The 18241-nt window shown below is 40.4% G+C and overlaps 2 protein-coding genes across 5 annotated transcripts in view; one reads left to right on the top strand and one right to left on the bottom strand.

Annotated features, from left to right (window-relative positions):
• Window positions 1-6059: 6059 nt before the first annotated feature.
• MITD1 (microtubule interacting and trafficking domain containing 1) lies at window positions 6060-16770 on the bottom strand. Its single transcript, XM_059942901.1, has 7 exons — window positions 16568-16770; window positions 10033-10134; window positions 8266-8402; window positions 8096-8182; window positions 7143-7258; window positions 6328-6388; window positions 6060-6226 (listed from the first exon to the last, which is right to left on the bottom strand). The coding sequence occupies exons 1-7, from the start codon at window positions 16716-16718 to the stop codon at window positions 6131-6133; spliced, it is 750 nt and encodes a 249-aa protein (XP_059798884.1). The 5' UTR covers window positions 16719-16770; the 3' UTR covers window positions 6060-6130.
• Window positions 16771-16868: 98 nt separating this feature from the next.
• Window positions 16869-18241, top strand: part of MRPL30 (mitochondrial ribosomal protein L30) — a 45650-nt gene continuing 44277 nt past the window's right edge. For 3 of the 4 annotated variants that reach the window (XR_009506456.1, XR_009506455.1, XM_059942783.1), the window contains exon 1: window positions 16983-17268. Coding sequence is in view for 1 of the 4 variants with exons in the window: in XM_059942783.1 (XP_059798766.1) it covers window positions 17194-17268 (75 nt within the window). In the remaining 3 variants the exon portion in view is untranslated. The other variant, XR_009506457.1, reaches the window with a different exon arrangement.

Below are 18241 nucleotides of genomic sequence, written 5' to 3'. Positions count from 1 at the left end.
TTCGTTGTTTCCTTATCCTTCCATCCTCTCCCATTAAACCCAGCTTATTGCACTTTTCTAAGCCAATAACTTTTCCTCAAGTCTCTTGCTTCAACTCCATTTCTTACCAGCATTCTCATTTGTTTCTCTTGACCTATCATAGCCACCCTTTTTTTTTTTCCAACAATTGATTTCCACTCCTATACCCAGATGGCAGGCAATGCTAGAAAAAAATTCACATAATCTATAGTTTTCAACTTGTATTTCTTTGTTCTGTTGGTGCCAGATTCGACTCACCTGTTGACTCCCCCTCATTCTTCAGAGGCCTTATTCGTAAATGTTCCCACTCTCCCTAAGCTCAGAATTCCATTACTCTTAATCTGGTCACAAACCTTGATTTATAATTTGAGAGTGGAGGCTTTCAGAAATGAGCTCCTTCAGTGCCCCCGTGTTCTCTACTTCAACTTTTCTCATTTCATTCAATCTCGAAGAATTGGCTTGAGAATTGGCTTGTGGCTTTTTCCTCTCCAGCCTGTTTGTCTGTGCTTTGTATTGTACTATCAGTTATTTATCTCCTTTATCTTGCCTAAGTCTCTCTCGACTTTTACTGGATCTTTAGCCTTAGTGAATAGACATGCTCATGTCTCCCCTTTCCCGAAGACTCCTGCTCAAGGCTTTTCTCTGTTTATCTCCATCACTTCATTGCCAAACTTCTTCAAAGGGTACCACCACTGCCAACCATTTCCTGTCTCTACAGTTCACTCACATACTCCTCTTATTTCTACAGTAGTTCCTACATGTTTATTGAGTGCCTACTCTGTGCCAGGTACTTTGCTAGTTGTTGGATGTTCATGGTGAGTGAAAGTGACATGGTCACTGAGCTTAAGAACTGACAGTTTAGTGGTTTCAAACTTTTTAAAAACTGGAGTAAAAAATGTATTTTATATTGTGCACCAGCACACACATATATTGCCTATACCTAACAAGTTTCACAATACGATGCTTATCCTTTACTACTTATCTGATATTTTATATTCAATTTTATTTCTTATAAAAATTGACTTTATGACCCATTAATAGGTCAAGACTTGAGTTTTTTTAAAACTAGGGAAAGAAATCAGTAAATGCTTACAAGATGAGAAAAGTATGAAAGAAAAGTCCAGGCAGTTAGACAATACGGGCTCCCTAGCTAGAGCGATCAGGGACCTGACGTTGAAGCTGAGCCCTGAGGAATGAGAAGTGGAGCAGGGAGGAGAATAATCCGGATTTACCGGTTATCTATTGCTACATAACAAACCACTCTAAAACTTGGTGGCTTAAAACAACAACAGTCATTTATTCAGTCCAAGATCAAGGTGACAGCAGGTTTGGTTTCTTCTTTTTTAAAAAAAATTATTATTTTTTAATTTGGCCACACCTGGCAGCTTGTGGGATCCTAGCTCCCTGACCAGGAATTGAACCCGGGCCCCAACAGTGAAAGCGCCAAGTCCTAACCACTGGACCGACGGAATTCCCAGGTTTGATTTCTTCTGAGGGCTGTCTCCTTGGCTTACAGGTGGCACCTTCTTGCTGTACCCTCACATAGTCTTTCCTCTGTGTGCGTATCTGTGTCCAGATGTCCATTTCTTATAAGGACACCAGTCATATTGGATTAGGGCCACCCTAAAGACATCATTTTAACTTATTTCTTTGAAGACCTTATTTCCAAACATGGTTACATTCTATGGTACCAGGGGCTGGGATTTCAACGTGTGAATTTCTTAGGGGGGTTGGGGGGGGCTGCGGTTTGCATAATTCAACCCATAACAGGGGTTTCAGGACTCAGAGACCTTCAGACATCTTCACGTGAAACAACATAACACAGTGTTTGGCTATCACATTAATTTCCGTCCTCTTAGGAGATCTCCTTTCATGTATCTCAGTGGATCCAGATCCCATCCTTTTTTCTGAGGGGTTGTGGGGAGCAGGAGTGGACACACAGGGTTTTGCTGCAGCTGGTTATCTCAAAATGAGAGTAGAGTAAGGGAAGGGGATTTTTCAAGTTGCTCCTGGGACAAACACAGGTGCCAGGCTAGCTGTTCTTCATTTGAGGCAGGTTTAATGGGCAGACCCCATGGTTCTTTGCAATATTAAATACCAAGTAAACACAATTTTGAAGGGGTTGTTCATGGGCCCGTTTTTAAGCATTACATTTGTCACAACAACTGAAAATTATTTTCTAAGAAAGGTATAAAAATCCTGATATGATGTGTTTGGTGCAATAAAGCAGCCATGATTTTCTGATACCCTTTGTTTCTCGAGAGAGAGGATGACATCAGGTGAAGGCTGTTAAGGGCTTCAGGTTCCAAAAGGGAAATCTGATGAGCATTCCTGGAACACATGGATTAAAGGCATGTTTTGCAGGTAGATTCTGCAGAACTTTCTGTATGTCTGCATATGAGGATGAAGGGGAGGGAGGAATCAAGAATGACTCCTAGATTTCTTACTTAAGCAACGGGATGGATGGGGGTACACGGGAGCAGCGCGGGAGTGTGTATCCAAAGTTCAGTTGGGGCCTGTTATGTTTGAAATGCTTGTGTGTTTCTGAGATGCCAGGTGAAATGCCAAATAGGCAGCTGAATATGTGAGATTAGAATTCCAAGGAGAAGTCTTGGCTTAATAGGAGTTGACAGCATATAAATAGTATCGTATATCATGAAAATGGATAATTGTGGACTTTTGTAATTCATCTAAAGTTTAAAGTGTTTAGCATCCAAGTCCCCTATGTTTGGGGAATCCTCCAACTTACAAATCTTGGTGGGAGGTGGAGCCCACCTTTTGGAGGAGGCCATCAAGAGGATGTGATCGCCAGTTGTCCTTCAAACTGGACCCAGGCAATCAGAGGCTCCTAACCTCCTCCCCTGTCCTTGGAATGTATGTTCTGCCCACTGTTCCTGTACCAGGAGCCCACCGGGTCTGGCTTAACTCAAGCTTTCCCCTGTTGCCATGCAAAGCAGGCTGCCACCGTAAGGGCATTAGAGAAGCTGAGTACCATTTATGGATACCCTTGTCCAATAGACAGTGACTGGACAGTCACATTTTAAAGGTCATGATATGCAAGTGTAAAACAAAGAATGTTGCCCACCATCCAGCTCTACAAGGATCAAGTCATTAGCCACTGCAGTCGCTGACTGACGGTGCACCCTGAAAGGAATTCAGGACGAAAAACAGGATGAGAACATATATGCTTTGGGAAAACGGGCCCCTTAGATAGTTAGATATATCTCAGGAAGATTTTTAGAGAACCCAGATTCTTGCATCTTCTCATACATAGAAAAAGCACTAACATCATTAACTAATATATCTGTTCCTCATGACCACTAACCTTTTACTGAGATGTATACTTGACTGCACGGTTTCCCTGACCAAAATCACATATACAGTGGCTTCTTCCCCTGTGTTTTGGGGAGCAGTCCCCTCTGGGCTACCAAGAGGCTGTTTCCCAGGCTATAGTCCTCACTCAGTTTTCCGAATAAAACTGAAACTAACAACTCTTATGTTGTACCTTTTTCTTTCAGTCAACATAAGATTGGGTGAAGGAACATGACACTGATGGAGGTTCTGTCTCTCCTACAAGCCACAACCAGCAGAGTTGGTAGAAAGGAAGAATGAAACATTAAAGCAGCAGATTGAATTACTAACAGGTAAAACCACCTTGGCCAGATGGACTGAAGTACTATCCCAGGCTTTAAGACATTTGAGTGATCAACCTGTAGAGCCTGCTGCCCCACAGGCCAGATGGGAGACCCTTGCTTAGACACACGATACCCACAGTAAGGTACGGAAATTGCAGGAGACAGCCATTTCCCTCTCACTGTGGATCTACATGCTATGCTGCTGAGAACACCAAGCCCCATCACACCTGGGAAGGGAGTTTGCAATGGGATTTGTAAAGGGATGTCCCACCAAGATGGGTGAGTTACTTTGCATCGCTGTATGAGGAGGAATGACTCATTCTCCACTGGGATGCTGATGTCCTGCTGCAAACCAGACCCATCCAGGTACTATACCTGGAACAGAATACACACCTTTGAAAAAGGGGAGAAGGTGGGAGTCCTGGTCTGGCAGATCCTGCCCCGTCCATCTCCTCACACCTGATAGTGCTTCCTCCCCCAGCCAACACGGAAGGTACACACAACTAGGTCAAGTTCCTAAAGCTGCAGCCACATTAACATCTAATTATCAGGCCACAAGTGTAATTCTTTTTCATTTATTTATTAATTATTTTTTTCCACAAGTGTAATTCTTACTGGGGAAGACCTCCCCATACAAGTTCCTACTAAAAAAAAGGTTACTACCTAGTACCTAGTTTAGGAGAACTCCAATATTTAAAAGGTAGGGTGGAGGAGAGAAGCAAAGTGTGTTACATGGAAGTTGAGATTCAAGAAGGGAGTGGCCAGGGACTTCCCTGGTGGTGCAGTGGTTAAGAATCCGCCTGCTAATGCAGGGGGACATGGGTTTGAGCCCTGGTCCGGGAAGATCCCACATGCCGCGGAGCAACTAAGCCTGTGTGTGCACCACAACTACTGAGCCTGCACTCTAGAGCCCGCGAGCCACAACTACTGAAGCCCATGTGCCTAGAGCCCGTGCTCCGCAACAAGAGAAGCCACCGCAATGAGAAGCCCGCTCGCCGCAACGAAGAGTAGCCCCCGCTCGCCATAACTAGAGAAAGCCCGTGTGCAGCAACGAAGACCCAATGCAGCCAAAAATAAATAAAATACAATATAAATAAATTTTAAAATGCTGTGAATGTAGAACACAATGATAAAAAAATTTACAAAAAAAAAAAAAAAAAGGAAGGGAGTGGCCAGCTGGGTCTAATACTCCTGAAACAAGTAACATGAGGGTTAAAAAGTGTCCATTGGATATGGTGGTATGGAGGTCACTGCTGACCTTGATAAGAGCAATTTCAGTGGAGTGACTGGGTAGCCAGATAGAAGTGAATTGAAGTGTGAATAGGTGGTGAGGAAAGGGGAAAAAACTGTATAGAGAACTCAAAGAAATTTGTTCATGAAGAACAAAGAAACAGGGTGTATCTGGATGGGAATGTATGTACCGCAGGAACAACCCAGTAGAGAGAGATTGCTCAAAGGACCAAATCCTTGGTCAGGTTAAACCTACTGAAAATGTGGCAATCTTCCTTGTATGTTAGGACTATTAACCCTTTTCCTATATGTTGTAAATTTGATCTCATATGTTTTCAACTTTTTTATGGTTCCCTTTATTCAAGTTTTAAATACTTACATGATCATTTGCTCTTTACTTTCCTTGATAATTCCTGGGTTTTGTGTTATGCTTAGTACATTCAGTGGAGTTAAAAAAAAAAAGTGTTTGGATATTTCATTTCATTAGCTCTTTAACCCATTTAGAATAATTTCTCTATGTGGCATAAGGTAGAGATCTAATGTTACCTCTTGCAAACTTTTATTGGCTAGTCTACTTGTTTCCCACTAATTTGAAAGACCTTTATTATCTATTATGTGCCCATACACACATCCACTTTCTCTCAGGTGTGTTTCTGGATTCCTTATTCTGTCCCAGTGACTTATTTGTCCATTCTTATGCCCAAACATTAAAATATATATATATATATATATATATATATATATATAAATAAATAAATATATAGGTAAATGTAAATAGGTAAATGTCTGCTAAAGACACTTAATTGTAACAAAATTATCAGTGGTTATTTTTTTCTGGTTGTTAGACCCACAAGCCCATCTGTCTCTTAAGAGTACTCTAATTCATGATTTTTCTTACTGGACTCTACATTCCCAGGGGCAAGATTAAAGCATCCAATTCATCTTCTTAATAGGTGCTCATTACGTGTTGATTCACTCTCCAACAGGCAAATAAGAGAAAATCTGGTAAAATGTTTAAATTAACCATATGACTTGAAACACTATAACTCTACTGAGTAATGTATTTATAAAAATACTTAGGATTGGTCACACAACTGAACAATGAATCTATAAATTAGTAGAAATGTAAAAGTTTATTGTTAAATTCATACGTTATAGGAATGATCTGTCCAGAGTAAAAAAAAAAAAAAAAAAATCCAATATTCATTTAAAATAGAAATATATAATATAAATTAGGCTACTACCCATCATATTTTTTTTGTGTGCTTATTATGAAAAATGTCCACTGTTGTTTCATGACATGGTCTTAAATCAAAATCACAATATCCAAGGGAAAAACGACTCTAAGAAGAGAAGAAAAGAATTTTTTTTAACAAAAAGGACCAAAGCCATTTTATTAAAATAAAAAGAGTGCTACACAGTCACTCATAAGACGATATCCTACCTGTGGTTTCTTAAAATAATCAAGTCCCCTTCCGATCTTAATCATCCATCCATTGTTGAACCTATTGAAATTAGTATATAGTATTACATTCCAGACACTTAAGTCAGACAATGACCAAAGCTATAATGTATTAAGTGTCAGCTAAATTTCCCCCTAACAAATAAAATCACTTCTTCCAGTGGCAAGGGTTGAACCAAACCTGGGTTTACCTATGGGCTGTGTCTACAGTGAAACAAAACATCCATTAGCTGATGAAGAGTTTAACAATTCAATTAAACTTTCCTCCTGAATTTCACCTTGCTGATAAAGCTTCCCTGTTCTGCTAACAAGTGGCTTCCAAGTGTACTCAGGCAGACTGTGGTGATGTTTCAGGGGTTCCCCTGCCTAGAGGTGGGGGACATAGGCAGGCGGAGCCCTGGCAGGCATGACACAACGTCCTGTCATGCCTACTAGAATATTTAAAAGACCATGAGAAGTAAAACCACATTAAATAAATATTAGTATCACTAGAAAAGGAAATTATCCCAATGCCATAACACTGTGTATAGCTGAATGACAGAAAAGTACTTCCTCTTCTCACATGACACAGAACATGTAAATTTTATTCCATTAGGAAATAGGAAACTCACATACAGGACAAAATAAGCCAGATTTTTTTTTTTTTCTTCAAAAGTGAAAAGATATGAAAATTGAGCTTTATTTAAATCTTTAGTATTTAAATTGAATATTGTATGTAATTATATATAACTTATTATGAGAAATAAAAATAAGTATTTTTCAACTGCATAAAAATTAAAATATTACTATACACTAACCTAATTTCCCGGTCGTGTATCAAAGAAGAGTATTCTAATTCCAACTGCACTCCATGATTCCTGAGTGACTCTCTTATTTCTTCCAGGCCACTACTTTGCTGTTCTTTCCCACTGCCCTGTTAATAGGAAAAATATAATTTTTTGCCTCAGTTATTAATATTTTAAATTATTCCTAAGCTATGCAATGTGTATCATAGGTGAATTAAAATGGAAAGATTCTATACTAGTTTCACTGTCCATTATTGCAAACAAGCAACCGAAGAAGATGAAGTAGTTTAAGAGCAACTGTTTTTATCAAAATAATTGTTTTTTTCTCTAACGTGAACATAACACAACTCTGTCCTATCTCCTAAAATGTATTTTATTACATTAGCATTCTGTGGCTTGGCAAATCTGTAAATATTTTTTATAATTTCTAGAGATGCATGTTTTTTCATAGTAAATTTCTCAGCATGGCACAGGACTCATTTACTAATAAATCCAGATATCTTTAGTTTTTCTGTAAAAGGAAGTAAAAGTGAATAAACCTATATTCACTTAAAGAATAAATACAATGTATTTTAATGGTGCTGTTTCGTTATTCAGATGGGGCTTCCTTCTTCTCAAATTAATCCTAGAAATATGAATTCTTTAGAAGCATTCCTATTTAAATCAAAATCAAGAGGACAGAAATTGTCAATAATGCAGACAGTGTGATTGCCTCATAAAATATCCAAGAAACTGAGAAACTACTTGAACAAGAGAGTTTAGCAAAGTGGCCAAATACAAGATATGACATACTGAAATCAACAGCATTTTTCCCAAGGTGTTTTATGCCTGTTGTTAGAGAATAAGTTCATTCCCAGTAAAACAGCTCTAGCTGAAGCATGAGGTCCAGGTTTGCCTGGAACTATACCCTGCAACTGAGTAAAGTTCATTACGTTAAGAGAGAGTAAATGCCTTCAGATACCTACTTCATCCAGAGAGGTGAGGAGATGAATAGTTTTTACTTTACATTGTCCCTTAACCAGCATCTCACAAAATCGAAGGAAGTTATACAGCTGAAAGACATTAGGAGGGGTTATTACTAACTCGTACATTTAAAACAATAGTGTTTCATCGTATGGGAGTACATTTCACCTACCTGATGAGTGTGTCTAATGTAAGGATCTTCTATCCAAACTTCCGTAACTGTTTCATTCAGGTATTCTTGAAAAAGTGACTCATAACTGAAACCTGTTGCGTTCTCTTCTATTTTAATTTGCTTGTGATATTTTCCAGCTATAAAACACAAGCTTCAATAATAAAACCAGGGACTACTTCCTTTCTTTTTATACATACTATATTTACATGCAGTAATAAATCAGCATCAGATACAAGTTAATTTTTTTTTAACTCGTGCACTCAGCAAACATTTTCAAATGCCTACTCCATGCCAGGCACATTGCAAGATGCTACACATACAAAGGTAAATAAGGCAAAGCATTCCATGTGGGACTTTTTTGCCTTCATGGAAGCCGGGCAAGTGGGAAAGTCCAGAGATTTCTTGGAACCGGTTCTTGAACTAAATCCTATAGACCAGGCAGTTTATTCAAGAGGGAACCATATGTATAAAGATATCTAATATTCCTGTCACCATGAGAAGAACCACAAGCTACGATTCAGTGGCCATCTGGTCCTTCTCTTCAGATTTAAGTCTTTTTATGTCTTGCAGCTGAATAGCTGAAGTATTAAATATATAAATGCAATATAATATGGAGTCTAGGAGTCTTTCTTAGAACTTGTAGAGACTGTGTTAAGCAGAAATTTATAGTACTTCTTAATAACCCAAGCCAAAGCCTAGAATGCCACAGTGTCAGCAGGGTAGTTCCATTGTTTTTGTTTATTCAAAATGGCTCATTATTGAATAAGTTATCGAAGACCTTTACGGTTTTTTTAAAATATGACCCTTAATGGTAGTTCCTAATTTATATGGTGGTTGCACTTTTAAACCTTGTTGGAAAACCAGTAGTTTGGATTCTGTTCCTAATATTTCCAGAGATAGAATGTTACCAACTGTGCATCGGTTTTCAAGCCAAGCTAGCCACACAGGTTAATTTAACCCACAGTATTCAAACCACAATGCTGATGGTACTATATTTCATCCAAGTTTTAGAGGGAAATTGCATTGTAGATTTCAACTGGGGGTGAAGGAAACAATTTTATTCCCACTCAACAGAGGACCTCAGTGGGGGTAGTCAGGGTGTGCGCTAGTACAGAACACCAGGAAGAGGTGGGGAGACGGCTGGAGTAAAGAGCGGCTGAGGGCCGGGGGCACTGGGTTTTCTGAGGGCAGCAGTTCCACTGACTGTAGAAAGCAGCAGCTGTGCACTTCAGGTGGCAATGGCCATTGCCATTGTATGTTTGTAAACTGGAACCTCATGAGTAGAGAACCAATTATAAATAGGGAACCATACCTCCTGCATCTCTAATCATTAGGAATACCTAACTCCTGAAATGTTTTGACTCACAACGAAAATCTCAAAGAAGTCCCAGGAGTTTCTTGAGCTACTTTAATATTTCGGTCATTTTATAAAGGGAAATACAAATAAAATACAGGATTTATATTCAGTATTCCTCTGCAGTATTATTTAAACTGGAGTCTACACATAAGCTTCACAGGGATCTATGAACTCCTTAAAATGGCATGCAAAGTTCTGCAGTACGTCGAGCTGTCCTCAGATTCTCAGGAGGGTATCTGACCCCCACCTTCCCCCAACCAGGGAAGAAAAAGGTTAGGAACAGCTCGTGTACAGAGGAATGGAAATGCAGAGTAGACCTGCAAGCTCCAAAGGGCACAGCCAGAAACACTGGGTGAAATGGGCTTTATCACAATAGCACGTACACACACTCTCCAAAACAGCCTCTTTACCTTCTTTTTCTTGATCCAAGTATTTCTTTATGTTTTCTGCTCTATCCATGTAGTCAGAAATTCTTTTTCTGAGATTAGACTTCCTTGTTACATCTTTGGTGCCTACAAATTTAAAAAATACACTTTCAACTTTCAAAACAGGCTTCCTATTTGGTACAAGCAGTATTTCCCATTTCCCAAGTTTTCCACGATTTCCTGTCCTTTGGCATGGTCTGTCTTGGTCCTAAAATGCACAAATAATAGGCCCAAATTTAGCTTGATCATGTAGGGCCTTCATTTTTTTCACTAAGCATTTGAAGCAGCTTTATTTAGGAGTGGGGACTCAGACACGGTGTCTCACTGCTGAGACTTCAAATCTGGTGAGGAAACAAAGGTGGCTTATTACATGTCACTGAGTCTGAGCACTATTTTGTCCTAATTACCCATAAGTTTGAAATCTAAGCATAATCAAAAGATAGCAGGGCTTCCCTGGTGGTGCAGTGGTTGAGAATCTGCCTGCTAATGCAGGGGACACGGGTTCGAGCCCTGGTCTGGGAAGATCCCACATGCCGTGGAGCAACTAGGCCCGTGAGCCACAACTACTGAGCCTGCGCGTCTGGAGCTTGTGCTCCGCAACAAGAGAGGCCACGACAGTGAGAGGCCTGCGCACCGCGATGAAGAGTGGCCCCCGCTTGCCGCAACTAGAGAAAGCCCTCGCACAGAAACGAAGACCCAACACAGCCAAAATTAAATAAATAAATAAATAAAAATAAAGGAATTCCTTTAAAAAAAAAAAAGATAGCAAACAATATCTATCTTTCTTCCACAAAACCAGCTTCTATTCCAGACTTCCCCTTTATGGTTTATGCTGAATCATTTTCCCAGCCACCCCAAAAATGGAAGGTATTTTTTGAATATATGTTATCAATAAAGTCTTACTCCAAGCCCCACCCCCAATCAGTCACCAAATCAATTCTTGGCTCCTTCCTTCCTCCCTTTTAATATTGCTTTTATTTTCCATTATAATTTCATTTTTAAACTCTGAGTTTTAAAACATTTTGTTTTGAATTAACTATATATTTATGGAAAAGCTACAAAAATGGCACAGAATCCCTTCACCCAGATGCCCCTAGTATTAACATATCACACAACCATGGTACAATTATCAGAGTAAGTAACTTAACATTGACACGACACTATTAGCTCATATACAAACCTAAAGAAAGTTAGTGGAAAAGTTCGTTTTCTGGTCCAGGATCCCACATACCATGTAGTTGTAATGTCTCTTTAGCCTCCTACGATCTGTAGCAGTTCCTTTAGTGTGTCTCTGCCTTTTATGACCTTGACATTTAGGAAGAGTACGTGGTCAGTTATTTTGTAGAATGTCTCTCATTTTGGGCTGTTGTGTTTTCTCATGGTTAGACAGACTGAGGTTATGCATTTTTTTAGCAAGAAAATCACAGAATTGTTGCGCCCTTCTCAGTGGGTACACGATGTTGATGTGTCTTATTCCTGGTGACGCTGACTTTGATCACTTGGTTAAGGTGGAGTTCACAGATTTCTCCACTGGAAAAATCACTATTTTCTCTTTTGTATGGAATCGCTACCTTGTGGGAAGATATCCTGTCTCTCTCCACTCTTCATCCGCTAATTTAAGCATCCGTTGATGGTCTTTGCCTGCAACAATTATTACTGCAGTGTTTGCCAAATGGTGATTTTCTATTTCCATCATTCCTCTTTATTAATTGGAATTCCACTGTAAGGAAGAGCTGTCTCTTCTGTCCCATCTACTTACTTATTCAACTATGGATTTATATCAATATGGACTCATGGATATATCTTTTTTTCTATGGGTTGTAATCCAATACTATCAATATTTTCTTGCTCATATTTTATCAGTGTTGGCTTTAAGAGTTCCATCATGTTGGCTCCTTTGTCCTTTTGACATAACCCCTCATTTTTTGAGCACTTCCTTACTTTTTGGTGCAAAATGTTTCATTTTCCCTGCCCCAGCCCTGGAATCAACCATTTCTCCAAGGAGCCCTGGTTCCTTTTATTGGAGAATGGTATCAAGAAATCATATTCTGGGAGCTAACTGTGCTCACTGCTACTCAGGGAGTCTTATCACTACCTCTAGACCCTTTCCGTCAATGCAGGTAGAAAGTACGTGGAGGTTTACTAACACACACATACAACTCTATTTCTATGTCTGCCCATCTGTATCTATATCAAAAACCATGAAAAAAAAAAACAAACCATGAATTCATGCTGATAACTTTGATCCCACAGGGTTCATTCTAGCCTTCCTCCTTTCCTTACCTGTACCTTCTTTTATTATCCACAATATATCTACTGGCTTGTTCAAGCCTAGTATAGACATAAAATAGTTTCAGAATTCCTAACCCATACCGTTGTGAGAAAATAATTTACCAATTAAAATAATACAATGTTTGTACACTGTTCACTTTGTCTTTAACTTTACAGAATACAGCCAAAATACTATTTTCCAAAGATGCTTAGGTTACCTATTTCTTTCGTTCTCCCTTATGTGTAACAACTGAATAACTTAGAGAAGTTATTCACTCCCTCCTCATCCTGCTACCCCACTCCCATTTCCCCCTTCTTTCCACCTCTTTCCCACCCACCGCATATGAAGTAATTAATTTCATTAGTTTCTGGTTTTATCCTTCCTGTGTTTCTTTTGAACAAATGAGTAGACACGTGAAAATCTTCTTATATCTTTGTTTTTACATGCAGGTTACCATACTATAGCTACTCTTTGTCCTTTGCAGTTTTCACTAAACAATATATCCTGGGAATCACTCCGTATCACTTCACAAAGATCTTGCTCAACCCTCTTTACAGCAGTATAGTACTCCATTGTTTGGCTGTACCATGGTTTATGCAACCACTCTCCTACCCAGGGCATTTAAGTTGTTTCCAACACTTTGTTGATATCCATATAATTACTGAAATCTTTCCCTTTCAAGTTTTTCTACTGCCAAAATTAATATCATTTAGACCCCTACTTTCTCATGCCTATACTACAGTAGCATAAGAAAATCCTAATATACCCATATGTCATCCATAAATCTCTTGTGGGGAATCCTGTTTTTTTGTCCTAAGGTGATGTGAGAACTCATACTCTTCCACTACGTTGATATATGTTCCTCTAAACTCAAAAACTTTGAACTTTTTGTCAGGATTCAGCATTTTACAGACTCTTTACAAAGAGGCAGTATGAAAAGTGGTTAACAGTAAAGCATCTGGAGTCAGGCTGTTCTAGTTCAAAACTTGCTTTGTCACTTTTGGCTATGTGACCTTGGCCAGTTATTCAACCTCTCTGCATGTTCATCTGTAGCACAGAGAGAGTAACAGTACCTTAGAGAGTTGTGGAGATGATTAATTATGAAAGAGACTTGCATGTAGGAAATACTCAATAAATGTTGTCAATATGATTATCATCTACATAATTTTTTCCATACACCTCCCCCTCAGCTTCCTTTAGAACATTTTATCTAACATCTCTTTTCTTAAGCTCTACTGTTACTTTGCTCCTGCCTATAAATATACTCTATTTTCCCTGTCCTCTACAAATATAGTACTCCTTTCTTAATCATCATCCTTGATCAGAGTTTGACACTATAGACCCATTCTTCAAACATGCCTTGGTTTTCCAGGCTTGAAATCATACAGCCATCTTCAATTCCCATTCCAACAGCTAATCACGTGCCAGTGCCAGTCATTCAATGTCCAAACTGTCCCCTCCCTTTCCTAATACTGGTGTCGCCCTCCTGGTTCATTCAGGCCCTTATCACCTCTCATCTTGACTTCTGCAGGAGCTCCTTGATTGGTCTGCTTGACTTCAGTCTCTTCAGGTTAATGTCTCTCCTACGCTCTTGCCATATTCACTCGTTTATTCAAGAAATATTCACTGAGAACTTACCACGTGCCAGGCATTGTTCTAAGCACTGGAGACATAGCAGTTAATAAAACAAACACAGTCCTCCCCTATCATTCAAATGAGAGGAAAGACAACAATAAAAATAAATTGGTAGGACTTCCCTGGTGGCGCAGTGGTTAAGAATCCGCCTGCCATGCAGGGGACATGGGTTCAATACCTGGCCTGGGAAGATCCCACATGCCACGGAGCAACTAAGCCCATGCGGCACAACTACCGAGCCTGCGCTCTAGAGTCCGCGAGTCTCAACTACTGAGCCCGCGAGCCACAACTACTGAAGCCCACGCGCCTAGAGCCCGTGCTCCACAACAAGAGAAGCCACCACAATGAGAAGCCCGCGCGCTGTAACAAAGAGTAGCCCATTCGTCGCAACTAGAGAAAGCCCACGAGCAGTAACGAAGACCCAAAGCAGCCAAATAAATAAATAAATAAATAAGCAATGGGAAATTCACAATAGTCAAAAGGTAGAAGCAATCTAAGTGTTCACTGACAGATGAATGGATTTTAAATAAATAAATAAATAAATTGGTAAAACACGTATGTTAGATTGTGGTAAGTGCTATTAAATAAAATAAAGCAAGGAAGAAGGATAAGGGAGTCCCGCGACGGCGGTTGTAATTTTACGCTGGGGATCAGAGAATGGCCTCACAAATAAGGTGATATTTGTGTAAAGACCTGGAAGAGGAGCGGGAGTAGGTCATGCAAATATTTGGGAGAAAAGCATATTCCTAAGAGAGCCCAGCCCTGAAATGCAACTTTAATTACGTCCGTCACTCCTTTGTAAAAACTTTAAATGGTTTCTCTTTGTCAGTGGAATGAGTTAAAATCTCCCGGCAGTCAAGGCCATCCGCAGTGTGCTCCAAGCCCCAGTCTACCCTTAATCTTTACTTCTCACTCTTTCTCTACAGACCTATGCCAAAGCGAACTGAACCACTTATTTGGTAAAACAGCACAGACAGAATTGGAACACTTTCAGCTGAATTTCTGGAATTCTACTCATCCTTCCAAAACCCCTATCAAAAGCCACCCACCTTTCCATCCCCCAATGACTGTTAACTGTTTAAATCCGCATTGCACTTGTCCATAGGGCTCCTGGCACTTCTTCCCTGCATTAGAGTTATTTGCATTTACATCTTAACCGGCAAGATCATGTCACTGTCTCTGTAAGCCCCACAGGATCAGGGGAGCACACAGGAGCAGAACTCCTGTGATACTGCTGCTTCAGAGTTGGACAATGTACACCATCTCTCTTTCTGAGAGTCAGTATAGTACAGTCTTTAAAGCCTTGGGTTTCAACTGTGACTCTACCAATTGTGGCAGAACTGGAAAGCGAACTTTATTTTTTATGCTGTAAAATGAGGATAACATCACCTCCTACTTCATAAGGCAATTGTAAGAATGAATTGAGATCATGCTTTTAACGTGCTCTGCACACTGCCTGGCACTCAGCACTTACAAATGATGTTACTCTCATTATCATCACCATCATCACCGTCATCATCATCATCATCATATGGTCCCTGCCCAAGGCAGAGTTTTACCATTCTGAGAAAAGTGCTGAACATTGAAAAGCAGCCTCTACTATCTCAAAGCTTCTGAAACAAATCAGAAACACTCAGGCTACAAAGCACAGAGGGGAGATCTGAGGCCAGACTAAGAGCCCCAGGGGCTGGGGAGCAGGGGCTGGTCTTAAGTCAATTTAATACATAATTACTAGGTGTTTACTACCTGCCAGGGATTGTACTGGGTGTTAAGGGTTATCTGTGTACCTCTCAACATTGAATAACCATGTAACAGAAAGTCTTAACTGTCTCCTCTCACAGTCCTATACATTTCTCACACCGAATTTCAGTATACCCGTTTCTCATTAAAAAAAAATCGTTTTTTAAAACTTTTAATGAAGGGACTTCCCTGGCGGTCCAGTGGTTAAGACTCCGCGCTTCCAATACAGGGAGCGCGGGTTCGATCCCTGGTCCGGGAACTAAGATCCCACATGCTGCGGGTCACGGCCAAAAAAGAAAAAAAAAATTTTTTTAATGAAAATGTTTAATGAGAAAAGTAAGGAAAAGGGTGTAATGAACACCCTTATTACCCACCACCTAGAGTTAAAAATTGTTAGCATTCTGCCATATTTGCTTCAACGTTCTTTTAAAGTAAAATCAGATTCAGACATCATGACAATTCTTCCCCAAACACTTCTTCAGGCTTTATCTCTAAAATTAAGAACAGATTTCGAAAAATACCATACTGCCTAACAAAGTTAATTTTAATGCTACCCAATCCATATTCAACCTTTCCAACTTGATCCCAAAATGTCTTTTACAGTTCATTCAAACCCAAGTCCTTTCAAAGCTTATCTATTACATTTGGTTATGTCTCTTAAAATTCTAGGATAGTAACCCCTCTTTTATTGACGACATCAATCTACTAAAGATATAAAAGAAATCAGTCCACCTGTCCTGTCGACTACCCTACGTTCTGTATTTTAAGGCTTTCTCGCTGTGCACAGTAAGCGTTTTAACTTTCACTCCCGCCCAGACACAGCAGATTGCAGCTCCTTTTCCTCTAATCCTCCCTCCGCGGCTCACTGCTCACCTTTCAGAACCTGCAGGAGCAGATCAATCCCCTCCTGGTAACACACCAGAGCCTGCGGGTACCGGGACTCTGACTCTAGTTCCAACGCCCGCTTTATCACAGTGACTGCAGCTGTGCTTCCAGAGTCCTGGCCCAGGAGTGACCCCGCCATAGTGCCGGAAACTCACTTCCGCCCCAACCTCCCCCGAGGCTGGCGGGTATGCAGCGCTCCCGGGAGCGGTCACGTGGCTCCAATGCGCCTGCGCTCTCTATTTATGGTGCCTGAGTGGGAGGGACTCGGCCGGAACTAAAATGCCAGGGTGTGTGCACTGTGACGGCCGGGTTTGAGTGTGGCACTCTGGGTCCTTTCTCTGCTCCGGTTCCCCCGAGTGGGGAGCTTCAGGCTGAAAGACATTTAGGAAATTGCCGGTGAGTGGGGAATGAGTGGCCGAAAGTAGTGCATTTTTTCCAGGAGTACATATCTGGGAACCCTATGCAGATGCGGATTGATTTTCTCCATTCGATTCTGTGTTTACGGGTCACAGTAACCTGAATGGGCCTGCGTCCAGGTACTGTCCCTTGGGCTCCCGAAAAGTTACTGGCCGGCTGGATCCCATTTCCCAGTTTGTGGAATCCCGGGACGCGGCATGTGGAGCCCCGCCTCTTGGAGCTCGAGGGCAGAGCCGCCTCGGCTGGGCAGTCTGGCGGGAAAGGAAATTCAAGTATGTTTTAGCATTTTCTGTGCTTCTGCTTTATGCATAACTTCGGCTTTCCACTGGGGTCAGCCTAACTTGAATTGTTGATGGAGATACAAAATTGCCTAATTTAAAAATTGCCGCATTTTAGAACGTAAATCTTCTGAAGTTGGCAGTTAAAATATTTACCGTTTTACTAAAAGCCGTGATTTTGCAACCGCGTTTTGATCGCCACCTACCCAGAGCTGCTTGTTCCGCGGTTTTTTGTTTAGTTTTGTTTATTCCAAGAGGCACTTCGGACGCCTGCCTAGAAGGCATTAGGAGTTCAAAGAGACATTTCTTGCCTTCAGAGATGTCGATTTATTGAAAGGGAAATCCTATGTTCTGCATTTTCAGTAGTGCCCCCCCCCATTTACCATTATGTCTCTTTAGAAAACGAATTAGTTTTTTATAAAGAACAGTTACACGCATGGTCATTGTAAAAGAGCAACAACAAACCTATCAGACATTTCGGGGGTGTGGGACGTCGGGGAGAGGCGGAAATAGCCCTGGTAGCCAACCCTCCTCTCCCTGGGTATGCTAACGTTTCTGTGATGGCCTTCCAGAGTTTTTCTCTGTTTACACACACATTCACAGACACTTTTTTTTTAAATTAATGGAAATGGGATCATACTTCTCATATGGTGCATTTATTTTCCTGCTTTTGTGTCTTTGCAAGAGAAAATTGTACAGTGAAAGACAGTATAATTGCTTCAAGGTCCAAGAGTTATGTGCCTAATTATTAAGAATAACCTTTATTGAAACTTACAACTTTTGACTGTCACACATTCTGAAGTATGTAAATGACACTTCATTGATTCAGCAAAAATTAAATGAGTGGCTGCTACATGGCAGTGCTGCTTTAGGTAGATGCTTGGGATACATCTGTGAATAGACAGAGCAAGCCTAAAACAAAAGAAAATTTTAAAATCTTTGTGCTTTTGGAACCAACATGCTGTTG

The sequence above is a fragment of the Balaenoptera ricei genome, chromosome 13, assembly GCF_028023285.1.
Source record: "Balaenoptera ricei isolate mBalRic1 chromosome 13, mBalRic1.hap2, whole genome shotgun sequence".
In the NCBI taxonomy this organism is placed as follows: Eukaryota; Metazoa; Chordata; class Mammalia; order Artiodactyla; family Balaenopteridae; genus Balaenoptera; species Balaenoptera ricei.
This window is presented reverse-complemented; position numbering and strand designations above follow the sequence as displayed.